The following is a 15,000-nucleotide window of genomic DNA, read 5'->3' on the forward strand; positions in this document are numbered from 1 at the left end:
GAAGGGAGGGAGGGATAGATAGAGAAAGGAAGGGAGGAGGAGGGAGAAAGAGAGAGAGAGAGAGACAGACAGACAGACAGGGAGAGGGAGAGAGAGAGAGTCGTGTCTCTTTGTATAGACCTAGAATTCTAGAATTCATCCATGCCCGCCACATTTCGAAGTCTTGTCTTGTTCTCAAAACCATTTACGCCTCAAGCCTCAAGGAGTGGAATTTACAGAACAGTTAAAGCTACCGGCAGCTGCGTCTCCCGCTCCTGTCACACGCCCATCAGCGGCCAATGTGACGGGCGTGTAATGTGGGCGCCACCAGTCAGCGCTCTCTCTCTCTTTTTCTGCTCTCTGTTTCTCTCTCTCTTTTTCTGCTCTCTGTTTCTCTCTCTCTCTCTTTCTTTCTTTCTTTCTCTTTCTTTATCTCTCTCTCTCTCTCTCTCTCTCTCTCTCTCTCTCTCTCTCTCTCTCTCTCTCTCTCTCTCTCTCTCTCTCTCTCTCTCCACCTTTACTTTTTTGCCCCTTTCTTCCCCTTTCCGCTATCCATCTATCCATCAATCGTTCCCACCGCCCACACTGTTTAGCATGTTTTAGAACTTGACAGGGCGTGTGGGAGAAATAAATCTAAATTAAAAGGATGTGGTTAGATTAAGGAAGCAAATGTATCGCCCTCAGCAATTTCCTCGGCTCTCGTGCATTAATTTCGCCTTTTTGAGAGTACATCTGCCCGCCGGGGAGAGATAAAAGCTATTTTGCTCTTCAAAGAGAATAATAACAGGCACAAATTGCCATCGATCCGTTCTTTAACTCGTGATTAAGGTGAAATCGCACACACACACACGCACAAAATGGCGGTTGCGGTTTCACCCCCCCCTCCCCCTCCCCTCCTCCAAAGCAAGAAAAAAAAAGAACATCGCGGATATGTGCTTCCTTTGTGTTTGTTTTTTTTCTCTCTCTTCTAAGCTCGGCAACCCACCATTATTATTTAGAACCCTCGAGAGTTCTGCGGTGGACGGGTCTCCTATCATATTTTCACTCGGCGTGAGTTATATTTCCCTTTTGTAGCTGTATATGCCAAATGGACGGTTAGTCACTTAACCATCCAGAACGGCCGGCTTTCGCGCGCTTTTTTCTCTCTCCCTTTTGAAAGACCGCCATTTTTCAAACATATGGCGGGAAATCTCAGAAGACCGCAGGGGCGTTTTCTTTAATTATTTGTTGTGTTTTATTGCGCTTATTGGGTTTTGTTTATGTGTTGTTGTTTTTTTCTTTCTCTGTGGTTGAGTTTTTTTTTTTTTTTTTTACCTTTTTGGTTGAATTATATGTGTATTGTTGATATTTTGGTTGTTTTTGCTGTTGGTTCATATTATTTGATTTATGCATCGTTCATATTTATAGAATATTCATTAGTATGTTACGAATCTACAATCCATTGATAGAATTATTAGTTAACTAGTCATAACTTCCAAAAGAGAATATATACTAAAAGTTACCTCAGCTCTGGGAACAGATTATTAATGATAAATAGTTAATGAATTTGTTCCGGCTAACAAACATTTTACACGTGTAAGGATATAGACGAATTTGTTTGCACGCGTGTGTGTTCGTGCGCAAAAATTTACTTAATGTTAGCCTTTTCATGTTCATTCTTGCGTGCGTTGACGCCAATTATTCCAAACTTATCTCTTTATTTTTTATAATCATTTTGATGTGCGTCCGTGCGTGGGTGGGTGAGAGAGAGAGAGAGAGAGAGAGAGAGAGAGAGAGAGAGAGAGAGAGAGAGAGAGAGAGAGAGAGAGAGAGAGAAAGAGAGAACAAAAATAGAGAAAGAGAGAAATCGGTGTTTGCGTGTGCGTGCGTATGTGTGTAATGGTGAGTAAGACATTTTTGGAATTTCTTTGTTCTAGGTTAGGGAAACCGCTGGTACTATTTCTGCAATGGCGGATATAAGTTATTGTACCTTATTATCATCATCATCCTTATTATTGTTCGTACTTCTTGGTGATTGTTGTTACACTTGTAGTTTTTGTTATTCTCTTCACACAATATTATGGTGCTGATGGTAATATTATAAACGTAGATTTATCATTACATCAAAAAATTAACGCACGCACGCACGCTCATAATCGCAAAAGTAGGTTAGATTTCCTGCAAGTAATTCAGGCTAACAATTACGGCGGTAATAAGTTTTTATTTGTTCTTTATTTACTTATTTTTTTCTTATCTCTTCCTCAGGTGAGTTTGTGATGAGTCGGTGTCGAGTCGTAATGGTGAAGGCAGGTGATGTGTGCTGTTCCGTGTTTTTTTCTTTTTTTTATGCGGATTGTACGTGATTCAGTTCGGGACAGACTTACTGACGCACGCACACGAACATAAACACTCGCACACATTCATGCACGCACGCGCACACACACATATCCTCTCTCTCTCTCCCTCTCTCCCCCTCTCCCTCATTCTTTCTCTTACTTCGTCCCCTCTCTTATGTTTGCCTCCTCCTTCCTCTTTTCTTTTCCTCTCTCTCCTTCCCCCCATCCCCCCCATCTTTCCCTCTCTATCCCCCCCCCCCCTAGAAACGCATTCCTGACAGGGCCGTTAAAAGGTCATTAAAAGGCATCAGCTTGCCAAGGTTAGCTACCGATAGTTCAAAGACTGTTTTTAATGTGTTCTTAAACGCAGAGGAGGAGGAGGAGGGAGGAGGAGGAGGAAGAGGGAGGAGGGGGTGGGGGGTCGGTGGAAGAGGGAGGAGGGGGTGGGGGGTCGATGGAAGAGGAAGAGGGGGGAAGGGAAGGATGATGGAGGGGGAGAGAGTGAAAGGAAGAAGACGAAGAAGAGGAGGAGGAGGGTAGGGGAGAGAGAGAAAGGAAGAGGTAGGGAGGGTATGAGGGAATGAGAGAGAGAGAGACAGAGAGAGGGCCGAGAAGGAGGATTACAATTATAAGACGGAGTAGAGAAATATCGGGGATGGAAGAGAGCGAGAAATAACTAAAGAAAAAAAAGGAAGGAAGGAAGGGGGTAGGAGACGGGGAGCGCTCGGAGCGGGGAAAGGAAAGGATATCTAAGAATTAGGAGCGAGTCTCAGGGTCCTAGGTCGATGGTCGATGGTCGCGTGTTCTCCAGCTCTGATCTGCTCACCCTTTCTTCGTTCATTTATGGTTCTCTTTCCCCCTCTCTCTCTTTCTCTGGCTTTGTATCTGTCGCTCTTTCTTTCTCTTTTTTTGTTGCTCTTTTTTTTTCTCTCGCTCGCTCTGTATCTGTCGCTCTTTCTTTCTATCTCGGTTTCTCTCTTTATTTTTTTCTTCTCTCTCCCTCTCCCTCTCCCTACCTGCCTTTCCCACCTTCCTTCCTCCCTCCCCCCTCCCTCCCTCCCCCCCCCCACTTCCCTTCCTTTCTTCCTTCCTTCCTTCCTTCCTCCCGTCCTTCCTTACCCCAACTCTCCCCCCTCTCTCCACCTCCCACCAGTCTCTCCCCCTCTTTTCTTCTCTCCTTCCTTCCTCCGCCCTTGTGTCTCCTCCTCCCACTCCACCCCTCCCTCCCTCCTTCAGGAATAGCAAAAGGGTGTGGTGAGACGATAGTGCAACTGCCATGCAACCCTGCATGAAAATTCCCCTCCCCCCTCTCCCCCATCTCCCCCCTCCCTCCCTCGCATTGCAGTGGTGTTAATCATGACATAACATGACGTGTGTGTAGGAGAGAGAGAGAGAGAGAGAGAGAGAGAGAGAGAGAGAGAGAGAGAGAGAGAGAGAGAGAGAGAGAGAGGGGGGGGGGGGGGAGAGGGAGAGAGAGAGAGAGAGAGAGAGAGAGAGAGAGAGAGAGAGAGAGAGAGAGAGAGAGAGAGAGAGAGAGAGACGGAGAGAGGGAGGGAGAAAACGAGAAAACTTAAAAGTCTTACCTGTCGTTTGCCTCTGCTTTGCCGCTAGATGTTAGGTTAGGTTAGGTGAAGGCTCTCTCGTGTGAGGAAGGAATGTGACCTGGCTGGCTGCTCTTACGTCACATTGTGTTTGTTTGGCTCTTTGCTTCTATTTCTCTTCTCTCTCTCTTTCTCTTCCTCTTCCTCTTCCTCTTCCTCTCTCTTCCTCTCTCTCTCTATCTATCTATCTATCTGACTCTTTGACTCTCCCTCTCTATCTATCTAACTATCTGACTCTTTGACTCTCTCTCTCTCTCTCTCTCTCTCTCTCTCTCTCTCTCTCTCTCTCTCTCTCTCGTTCTCTCGTTCTCTCGCTCTCTCTGACTCTCTCTATCTATCTATCTATCTATCTATCTATCTATCTATCTGACTCTTTGACTCTCTCTCTCTCTCTCTCTCTCTCTCTCTCTCTCTCTCTCTCTCTCTCTCTCTCTCTTGTTTTTCTCTCTCTCTCTCTTCTCCCTCTCTCTCTCTCTCTCTCTCTCTCTCTCTCTCTCTCTCTCTCTCTCTCTCTCTCTCTCTCTCTCTCTCTCTCCCTCTCTCTCACTCACTCACTCTCTCACTCTCTCTCTCTCTCTCTCTCTCTCTCTCTCTCTCTCTCTCTCTCTCTCTCTCTCTCTCTCTCTCTCTCTCTCTCTCTCTCTCTCTCTCTCTTCCTACCTACCCCAGCGTTCTGCACGATAGTTAGACGTTGCAAAACTTTAGCTTTTGCATAATGACTTCTATTGCGCGATCGCGTGCATGTGTGCATGGGTGGGGGAGGGAGGGGAAGGGGAAGGGGAAGGGGAAGGGGAAATGAGGGAGGAAGAAGGAGTGATGGAGGAGAGGGAAGGAGGGAGGGGGGAGGGGGGTTCTTCATCGACGTTGCATGTTGCATCGACTACCCAAGGGGCAGTTGCCATTTTAACACCGAGTTTACGCATGCGCGGCAAATTGGTGGGGTGGGGGATGGAGGTGGGAACGTGGAGGGGCTGGGGGATTGTAGGGTGGGGGGGAGAGAAAGAGGTTGATAATAAGGGAGAGAAGTGAGAGAAAGAGCTGATGAAGTGAGCGAAGTGAGAGAGCTACTGGAAGGTGGGGTATGAATTATCTTTATTTTTTAATATTATTATTATTATTATTATTATTATTATTATTATTATTTATTTCATTATTATAATTATTATTGGCACTTTCATTTCTTTGATTATTATTATTATTGCCATTATTATCGGTATCATTACAGCGAGGATTACTCTTTTCCCACTCTGTGCCCTTAGACCCAGCTACTGCATGGTATCGCGATCGAGCGATTAGAGAGCCATTCGGGAAATAGAGAAGGGATGGGAGAGATGAAGAACCAGGGGCGAGAGGGAGAAGGAGAGGGGAAGTGGGAGGGAGAAGGACAGGGGGAGGGAAAGGAAGAAGGACAGGGGGAGGGGGAGAGGGAGAAGGAGAAGGAGGGGAGGGAAAAGGAGAAGGACAGGGGGAGAGAGAGAGAGAGAGAGAGAGAGAGAGAGAGAGAGAGAGAGAGAGAGAGAAGGAGAGAGAGAGAGAGAATAAGAGAGGGCCAGAGCGAGAGAAGAAAAGCGAGCAACTTCTCACGTCTGGACATGTCTGCTTTACACAAGGCCTCTCGCCGGGAACTGTAAACGGAGCTTGTGTTTTGTCGCGTCTGTCCCTCTTGGCCGGCGCCCCCTTCCTAACCCCTCCCCCCTCCCCCTCCCCCTCCTACACCTCACCCTCTCGCCCTTTCCTTCATCCTCCTCCTCTCTCTCTCTCTCTCTCTCTCTCTCTCTCTCTCTCTCTCTCTCTCTCTCTCTCTCTTCCCCCTCTCTTCCCCCTCCCCCTTCTCTTCTTCTTCCCCTTCCCCCTTCTCTTCCTCCTCCCCTTCCCCCTCCTCCTTCTCCTCCTCCTCCTCCTCTCCCCTCCTCCCCCTCCTCTTTTCCCCCATAATCTCTTCCACTCCCCCCTCCCCGGCGACCCGTTCCCCGTCCCCCTCCCCCTCCCTCCTCCCCCCTCTCTTTCCAGAGAGCAATTCAACCAACAAAGCCTGACATGGTAATTTGGAATTGAACCTCGAATTGAACCTAATTTCCCAACTGGGGGGGAGGGGGAGGGGGAAGGGAAGGGAAGGGAAAGGGGAAGGGGAAGCAAAGGAGGAGGAGGAGAAAGAGAAGGAGAGAGAAAAGGAAAAGGAGAATGAGAGGATAGGAGTTAGAAGAGTGGGAGAAGGAGAGGGTAAAGGGGAAGGGAGAGGGTGGATAAGAGAAGCTTGATGAGAGGACAGAGGGAGTCAAAGAAGAATGATTAACCGTGAAAAGTAGAAGGGAATGAAAGAACGGAGAAGAGGAAGAGAAACTGGGAAGTGAGAGAGAAGGCAACAGCCGAAGAAAAGTGTTGAACGGAAGGGGAGAATAAGAAAGGGGAGAGGGAGTCGCAAGAATAAGAAAGGAGGGAGAAGTTTTGATAGAAAGGTTTCGAGAGGGAGAGAAAGAGAGAGAGAAAAATAGGGAAAGAGAAAAAAATAGGGAAAGAGAGAGAGAGAGAGAGAGAGAGAGAGAGAGAGAGAGAGAGAGAGAGAGAGAGAGAGAGAGAGAGAGAGAGAGAGAAAGCCAAGAGGAAAATAAGCAGGTGGCTTCCTGAGATCAGAGTTACCAGTGAGTGCATTTTTTCGTATGAAATGACGCTAGAGGGTACATAGCAACATTTAATCATTATTCTCCTCAAAGTTGCTCGTATAGATTGCTTGCGGTTGAATGAGTGGCGGTGAGGGAGTGAAGGTGAGGGTAGGGGGGAGAGGGTGAGTGAAGATTAGGGTTTTAAGAGTGAATAGCTAGTCTGTTTAGTGATATGATGCCGTGTGTACGTGCGTGCGAGGCTGTGCGCATGTGCGTATTTGTATTCATATGTGTGTGTACACGGAGACAGATATATGTGCCAGTATGTACGTAACGGACCTCTGTATTCGAAAGTATCACGATTTTGCTAGGATTATTTTGCTCTTGGTCACTGCGAATTGGGCTGGAGTTGTATGACCGTGCAGGTTTTATTCTCTCTCTCTCTTTCCCTCCCTCTCGTTTCCTACCTCCATCCCTCTTCCCATTCTCTCTGTCTTTCCCTCGCTCCCTCCCTCTTCCCATTCTCTCTGTCTTTCCCTCTCCCCCTCCTCTCTTTCTCTCCCTCTCCCTCCCTCCCTCCCACTTTCCATCTCTCCCTCTTCCCCTTCTCTCTGCCTTTCCCTCCCTCCCTCCCCCTACCTCTCCTGTGCCCCAGGTCACGAACCACAAATATCAGAGTCAGAAATACCTGCGCTTTGAGTCTTTCAGATTTGAAGTGAGAAGTGCTCATTTTCCTTGTGTAAACCATGGTGCCGGGTTCTTTTCTTAAAATGTATATGTACACACACACACACACACACACACACACACACACACACACACACACACACACACACACACACACACACATTTCGTAATCTTACTTGGAGATGTTTATAAGTGATTGTGTGTGTGTGTGTCTGTATGCATGTATCATGTACGTATATATGTGTTTATGTGTGTTCAGTTTTGTGGTAATCTGTAAGCACTGAGAGAGAAAAAGAAAGAAAGGAAAGGTTGATGATTAAACGTACATAATACAATGAAATTACGAAGTTCCACAAGTAGATAGAGAAAGAGAGACTAACAGACAGACAGACAGACAATAAGGATAAATGATTGTGTTCCTGTTTTCTGTCATAAGAAAGGCCGTCGGAGGGAGGGATCAGATAGCTGTGTCCGGTAGAGGTTAGATCACCGGATGTCGGATCGTTCGGTTACGCGGCGACTGCCTGGCTCTCTCTCGCTCTCTCTTTCGCTCTCGCTCTTTCTCTATCTCTCTCTCTCTCTCTCTCTCTCTCTCTCTCTCTCTCTCTCTCTCTCTCTTTCTCTCTCTCTCTCTCTCTCTCTCTCTCTCTCTCTCTCTCTCTCTCTCTCCTTCTTCTCTCTCTCTCTCTCTCTCTCTCTCTCTCTCTCTCTCTCTCTCTCTCTCTCTCTCTCTCTCTCTCTCTCTCTCTCTCTCTCTCTCTCTTTCTCTTTCTCTATTTATCTATCTCTGTCTCTCGAATGATAGATACTAGGAAAGAGAAACCGACAAAAATATGGTTGAATGGGGGATGGGGTGTCGACACGAGAGAGAAGAATAAAAGAAGAAATAAGAGAAGAATAAAAGAAAAAAAGAGAAAGAGAGAAATACAGAAAGAGGAAAAGAAAAAAAGAGAAAGAGAAAGAGAGAGAGAGGTTAGGGCGGGGTCACGGGGTTGCTGGGGTTGCGGCCGAACTCCCTCCCGAAGACTTCGCCTGGCGGAAGCGAGATGGCCCGCGGCGCTACAGTTTAAGTGACTCATAGTCGACTGTCGGGGGGTTTAGGTGGGGGAAGGGGGGAGGGGGAAGGGAGGGAGAAGGGGTTTCTACCTGTCTGTCTCATAGTCGACTGTCGGGGGTTTAGGTGGGGGGGAGGGGGGAGGAGGAAGGGAGGGAGAAGGGGTTCTACCTATCTATCTTTCCCCCACCCCCTTCCCCCCCACGTGTATTTATTTTCCCCTTAGTTCTCGTCTCCGTATATTCGTATATCTCGATCTATTTGTCTATGTATATATATCCATAACTGTATCTACGTATATATCTATTTATCCGTATGTACAGTTGTACACCTACCTATATATCTGTCTATGTATCTGTATGTGTATCTAGCTTTATATGTATCTCTACGTATCTAAATATACATGTATGTATCTATATGTGTACATGATTTATCTCTCTCGCTGTGTGTGTGTGTATGTGTGTGTGTTTTTAGTGTTCACGACCGAGAACTTTCGCTGTCCACACTCACAAGATACAAAGGAAACGCAGAACAAGACAATAGACTTCCACTCCGCCTACCGTACAAAGACAAATGACCTGCACATTTTTTTTATTCACTTTGACGCCCAAGAAAAATGAACAAGAATCGTGGAAGAAGAAGGAAAAAAAAGAAGAAAAAAAAAAAGGTTAGTCACGAATCGCTATAGGCCTATCAAACGCCAACACCGCTAACCGCCGGCCATTATGTAGTTTGTAAATGTTTTGTTGTTCCTTGCCACACGAGAAAGAAAACAAAAAGATAGGCGCACCACATCACGCCCCTTCATCGCGTACGCCCACGCCAAGGTGGTGGAGACTGGTACGCCCATTGTACGTGCCTTGGTCTTTGGGATTTTATAACTGGAAGGGAGAGAGAGAGAGAGAGAGAGAGAGAGAGAGAGAGAGAGAGAGAGAGAGAGAGAGAGAGAGAGAGAGAGAGAGAGAGAGAGAGAGAGAGAGGGAGGGGGGCAGACAGAGAGGAGAGAGACAGACAGAGACAGAGAAGAGGGGGGGGGGGTAGAAAGCAGAGAGAATGTAGAAAGGGAGATAAAAAGAGAGAACGGAGGGAGCTAGTGAGAGTAAGTAGATAGAGAAACAGACAGACAAACCGAGACTGAGAGGCCGGAAGAGGCACACAGAAGCAGGTGGAAAAGAGGAAAGACTTTTTGTGTGCCGAAAGGAAGTGGGTTCATACCTGCATAATCTGTTTATTTACAAATGATAGAATACTTGATGTTACGCCGAGACAGAGTAACGCTTTTGACAGGAAATTAGTCGTTAGGATGATAGATATTGTTGAAGGAGTTGGCTAATAGAGGCGTAGTAGTATTGAGGGTAATATTGCATTGCGGATAGTCAAATACGGTTAGCAAAAGTAGTAGTATAATTAACAGAAGTAGTTGTAACAGAATTAGTGGTGGCAGCAGTACTGGTAGTCGTAGTTGTAGTAATAGTATTAGAAGTAGTAGTGATAGTTGTAGTAGAAGAAGTAGTAGTTGTTGTTGTAGTAGTAATAGTAGTTGTTAGTAGCAATAGTAGTTGTTAGTAGTAATAGTAGTTGTAGTAGAAGAAAAAACAGTAGTAGCAGTATCGTAGTATCAGTAGTTGCTATAATAGTAATCGTAGCAGTAGTAGTAGTAGTAGTAGTAGTAGTGTGTGTCCAAGCGTGACACCTGCTGACTCTCCGGCGCCAAGACACGGTAGGAAGGAAGCCTTCTCATTGGCCGTGACGTCACAAATCCCGTCTCCGATTCCTCGACTTTAGACTTCGCGAGGAGGGAGGGGAAGGGTTCGGTGCTCCTTACCCCCACCTACTATCCCCCCCCCTCTATCCCCTCCCCTCCCCCCTCCCTCTCTCTCTCTCCCCTCCCTTCCTCTCTCCTCTTCTCTCTCTCTCTCTCTCTCCTCTCTCTCTTCTCCTTACAGTCCCCCTTCTCTCTCTCTCTCTCTCTCTCTCCCGCCTCTCTCTCTCCTCCCTCGCTCTCCATCATTCGACTCCTCTCTCTCCCACATCTCTCTCTCTCCTCTCTCCCCCTTCTTTTCTCTTCTTTCTCTCCTCTTTCCTCTTTCACTTCCCTCTTCTTCTCCCTCGACGGGAATCACGTCGGTGGGGGGCGGTGATCGTGTGTCGCTCATCTCTCCCTCTCGCCTCCGCTAACTCTCCCACCACGCGCAATCTCTCAACTCCCCTCCGCTCTCGCGCATCGCTCTGCTGTCTCTTCCTGCTTTCCGCTTCCTCATGCCTCTTCCTCTTTGTCTCTCTCTCCCTCTCTCTGTCTTTCTATTCTTCCCCTTTCTCTTTCTTTCCTCCACCTTCTTTTCCTACCTTCCCTTCTCTCTCCCTCTACCCCACTAGTACACCTTCCCCCCACAAGTAAAAAAAAAAAAACACAAAAAAACACATATAAATTAAACCTTCCTCTTTTTGTCTTGTCTTTTCTTCCTCATTTCTCTTTCCTTCTCCCTTTCTCCCCTCCCTCTCTCCCCCTCCCTCTCTTCCCTCCCTCCTCCCCTCCGCTCCGCTTTTCTCTTTCTCCTCTTCCATTTTTTCCCACCCTCACCTTTCTTATCCTTTCTCCCTTGCTTTCTCGCCCTCCTACCCTCTCGTGCTTTCCTCTCCCTTCTATCCTCCTCCCTCCTCTCTCCACCCGCCCTCTCTCCCACCCCCCGCCCCTCCTCTCCCTCCTCCAACCCCGGCCCCCTCCCTCCCTCCTTTCTCCTCTTCCACCCACCCTCTCTTTCTTTCTCCCTCCTATCCTCCCCCCTTCCCTCCTTTCTCCTCTGCCACCCGCCCTCTCTCTCTTTCTCCCTCCTATCCTCCCTCCCACCCCTCCCCTCCCCTCCCTTCCCTCTCTCACTCAAAAACGCTTTTCATACGAAAGTCGTGAAGGCGTCGTCGTCGTCGCCACCGCCGCTGCTGCTTCCGTTAGTCCGCCGCGGGTTGGTGTGCGGCGCCGTGATTGGGTGTTCCGGTCCTGCTGTTGCTGATGCCACTTCGGAGGAACAGGGAGGAGGTCCTCAAAGGGGACGAGACCCTGTGGGAGGTTCTTATTATTATTGATGTATTATTATGATTATTATGTTCTGGGGGGAGGGTTTGATGTGGCTATGGATGTATGTGGACGCGTTTATTTATGTATTCGTTTACACGCGCACACGTACAGACAGACAGGCAGACAGACAGACAGACAATCAGACGGAGAGAAAGACAGACAGACAGACACGGAGTGACGGACGGACAGACAAAATCCCATTCGAAGGTACCGTGATTGCTTATTGTCCGATGCTTATCATAGGTCATATATTTAGCAATCACATTGGCAATTGACAGTAATATGATACGCTCTTTTATATTATTGGTCGTTGATATCCGGAATGCTTGTGATCACTTCACGTTGAAATGACGCGGAAGTTTGCAACTGGGATTACAATCGCATTGTTAACTTACGTCGTCTATTTTACGAGGGTCATTGTTAGTATTGTTCCATTTTCTGTAAATTTTCCTAGAATTATTCTTTGAAATGCATGTTTTGAATCTTTTTATTGTTCATAAGGGATCGGGGTTATCACTTGTGACGTAGATAAAGCTCCTGATACGAAGCAGAAGTCAGATCCGCGGCAGGAAGTCGAGACACTTCGAGCGAACAAGTGGACCACCACGTGTTACGCGCGTCAGGCTTGCCAACAATACCCTGCTTCCGTGTCCGTGTCATGTCATTTCTCTCTTATTTGTGGAATTTATCCCTTCTTACAACCTCATGGCCGAATTATGCGCTCATTCCGCTTGTCCGATTTACATATATACTCGAAATAGGATGAACTGTTGGCTGTACAGGAAGCAACATCTCGAGTGAATCTCGTCAATCCAGCCCTTTGCAACGCTGTTCCCGACGTCACGCATGCGCAGTTGCAACCGCATGTACCGCAAGCTGTTGAGTTACCACCCTTTTGTACAGCGTCACAAGGGTGGTTATTACGACCAGCTGTCTGTACTGGGTTAGGGTGTTATGGGTTATGCCGGGGGGGGGGGGGGGGCGTTCCTACAGTGTGAGTCACAGCAGAGGAATTTGATAAATGCTTTTTACCTGCAATTTGTAATGTCGGGAGGGGGAAGGAGGGGGAGGGAGGGGTTGGCGTCACCCCCCTCCCTCCCCCACCACCACCACCCCCACCCTCCCGGCGGTGTTGTCACGTGTCGGCAACAACAGCTGTTCGTGTAGGTATAGGCCTGTTTTTCACACGAGGAGGGGAGGGATAGGGGGGTGAGGGGGGGAAAGACGGTTCGAATATATTTGTTGTGATGGTTGGTAATGTGGGGCTTCCGTGGCGAGGCTTTGCGGGCGTGGGAGTGTGTGGGAATTTGGCATTTGAGGAGGAGGGTTCCCACACCTGTCTGTAATGGGCGGGGGGGAGGGGGGAGGGGGTAGTAGTGTGTGAGGGAAGGGGGAGAGGTGGTGAAGGGTTGGGGAGGGTTATGATAGTGACTGACGTTATGGTCTGTGTGGCGATTTCTTACACAATCCACATTCACATGCATGCACGCTCACGCACCTACACACACACACACACACACACACACACACACACACACACACACACACACACACACACACACACACATACATACACAGGCTTTTACACACTGCTTTTCATCTGACCTTTTGTTATTGTGTGCTAAATGTTACAAGAGTAATTATGTAGATTTATTTGTTAAGAAATTCTATTTTGAATTGCTAGAACATACATATGAAATAATATGTTCCTTTGTTTAACACCTAACATTTTATGTTATGTTGTATAATATTGCTCTTCAAGGACATGTTGAAATCTAAGTAACAATAATAATGTTGATATTAATGTTAATGATATTGATAACAAGAACAACATCAGTAATGGTAATACTATGATAGGACCAGTTAATGCTTTGAGAATTTTTCCAACCACAATAAGCAAACAAGTAGACAACTAACACGACCATTTTGATAACGGCGACAAAAGCCAAACAAAGTAACACCGGCGCCAGCGCCAAGCACCAAGCGAGCCAATCCTCAAGGTGTTTCTCCCTCCTTCTCCCCCGCAGGATGACTTCGACTCCCTCCGGCCGCTCTGCTACCCCGGGACCGACGTGTTTCTGGTGTGCTTCAGCGTGGTGTCGCCGACCTCCTTCCACAACGTGAGGGAGAAGTGGCTGCCCGAGCTGCGCCACCACAACCCCCGCGTGCCCATCGTGCTCGTCGGTACCCAGAGCGATCTCAGGACAGATGTGAAGGTGGGTACGAGCGAGCGAGTGAGCCGAGCGAGCGAGCCTGCTGGCTAGGAGCGCTCTGTGGGTTTGGCTGCGACGACCTGGCCTCCAGGGCCGTGTGTTCGGTCGGTTCTGTGTGCATATTTTAACATATTTGGCAGTGAGGACGGTTGTACTATCCCTCTCTCTCCTCCCGCAGGTCCTAATAGAGCTAGCGCAGTACCGCGAGCAGCCGGTGTCGGAGGTGGCGGCGCGGCGCCTGGCGCACCAGATCGGCGCCGTGGGCTACGTGGAGTCGTCGGCCCTGACGCAGCGCAACCTGAAGGAGGTGTTCGACCAGGCCATCCTCGCCGCCCTGGAGGCGCGCAGCAGCCCGCCGCTGTCCCGGGGCGGCTCGTCGAAGCGCTCCATCTCGTCCCGGCACCGGAAGGCCGGCGGCGCCAGCAGCGCGAGGGACGGCGCCAGCGAGCCGCTCAACCACCGCGACGGCCGCCACGCCCTCGACTACACCGACGACACCGCCAGGAAGCGCGGCTGGCGGAAGCTCTGCTGCTTCTCTTGATCCACGCCCGCGTCCGTGCGCCGCCCCCGCCTCCTCCCGCCCGCCGCAGGGGCGAGGAAGCGCGGGCCGCCCTGTGCCCCGAGATCGAGGTGATGACGTCACCACAAACGCCTCCTCAAAAGTGTCTTCTTACAACTCGGTGCGGAGGAGAAGGCGGTCCTCTCGACCTGCTCCTTCCTGTCCCTCTTTTGCCACTCTCCCTCCCTCTCGTGCACCCCCCCCCCTCTCGACTGCAGTCTGTGCACGAGGTCATGTTTTCTTCGGGAGCGCCTTAAGGGCTCTGCGCCCCTCCATTCATTTCTCACGAGACGAAGCCTCCCAGTGCAAGACGCAAAGACTTTGATATGCTTCGATTATCCTCCCAGTCTCCGGAATGTTGTGGATCCCAGATAAGGGAATTGCAGTCGGAATTGCATTGCCAGATTGAAAACAATCGAGAGGCTAAATATTGCACGAAGTAGTTTGGTTTTGCTTCTTTTTAAAATTTGATTTTTAATTATTTTCTTACGATTTTGCACCAAGCAGAAAAGAGCATATTTCACTATAAATAATTTAATTCTTATTTTTATCCATTCTGAATCATTCCTCGATAACCCCATAAAAATCACAAACAAAAGGCAATTTTCCTCCCTCTTTTCACAACCATTCACGAGTTCCCACTTCCCTTCTCCCTTCGGAAAGCCTCGCGGAGTCGAGCGGACCAACTCCCGAAGCACCGAGACGAACCTCTGAAAGCGGAACGAACCCAGAGAAACCAACTCTTCGAACCAATGGAAGTGTCGGACAAAGGTTTCCTCGAGGTCATGCACGCACTGACTTGATCGAACAATAGACCAATAGTAATAAAATCGAGGGATTCGACATGACTCTGTCCATGAAGTGGTGATGAACACTGATGATGTTCGACAGATGAGGAACAAAGGAACATATATAAATA

The 15,000-nt window shown here is 48.4% G+C and overlaps 1 protein-coding gene across 2 annotated transcripts in view; it reads left to right on the forward strand.

Annotated features, from left to right (window-relative positions):
- Positions 1-15,000, forward strand: part of LOC122264725 (cell division control protein 42 homolog) — a 142,395-nt gene that overhangs the window by 126,746 nt on the left and 649 nt on the right. For both annotated transcript variants that reach the window (XM_086531687.1, XM_086531688.1), the window contains 2 exons: positions 13,337-13,525; positions 13,701-15,000. The exon at positions 13,701-15,000 is cut by the window's right edge and continues 649 nt beyond it. In XM_086531687.1, the coding sequence (XP_086387813.1) occupies positions 13,337-13,525; positions 13,701-14,063 (552 nt within the window). In that variant the 3' untranslated portion in view covers positions 14,064-15,000. The remainder of the gene's footprint in view (positions 1-13,336; positions 13,526-13,700) is intronic.

The sequence above is a fragment of the Penaeus japonicus genome, unplaced genomic scaffold (genome assembly GCF_977035675.1).
Source record: "Penaeus japonicus unplaced genomic scaffold, GWHDUDI00000001_assembly GWHDUDI00000036, whole genome shotgun sequence".
In the NCBI taxonomy this organism is placed as follows: domain Eukaryota; kingdom Metazoa; phylum Arthropoda; class Malacostraca; order Decapoda; family Penaeidae; genus Penaeus; species Penaeus japonicus.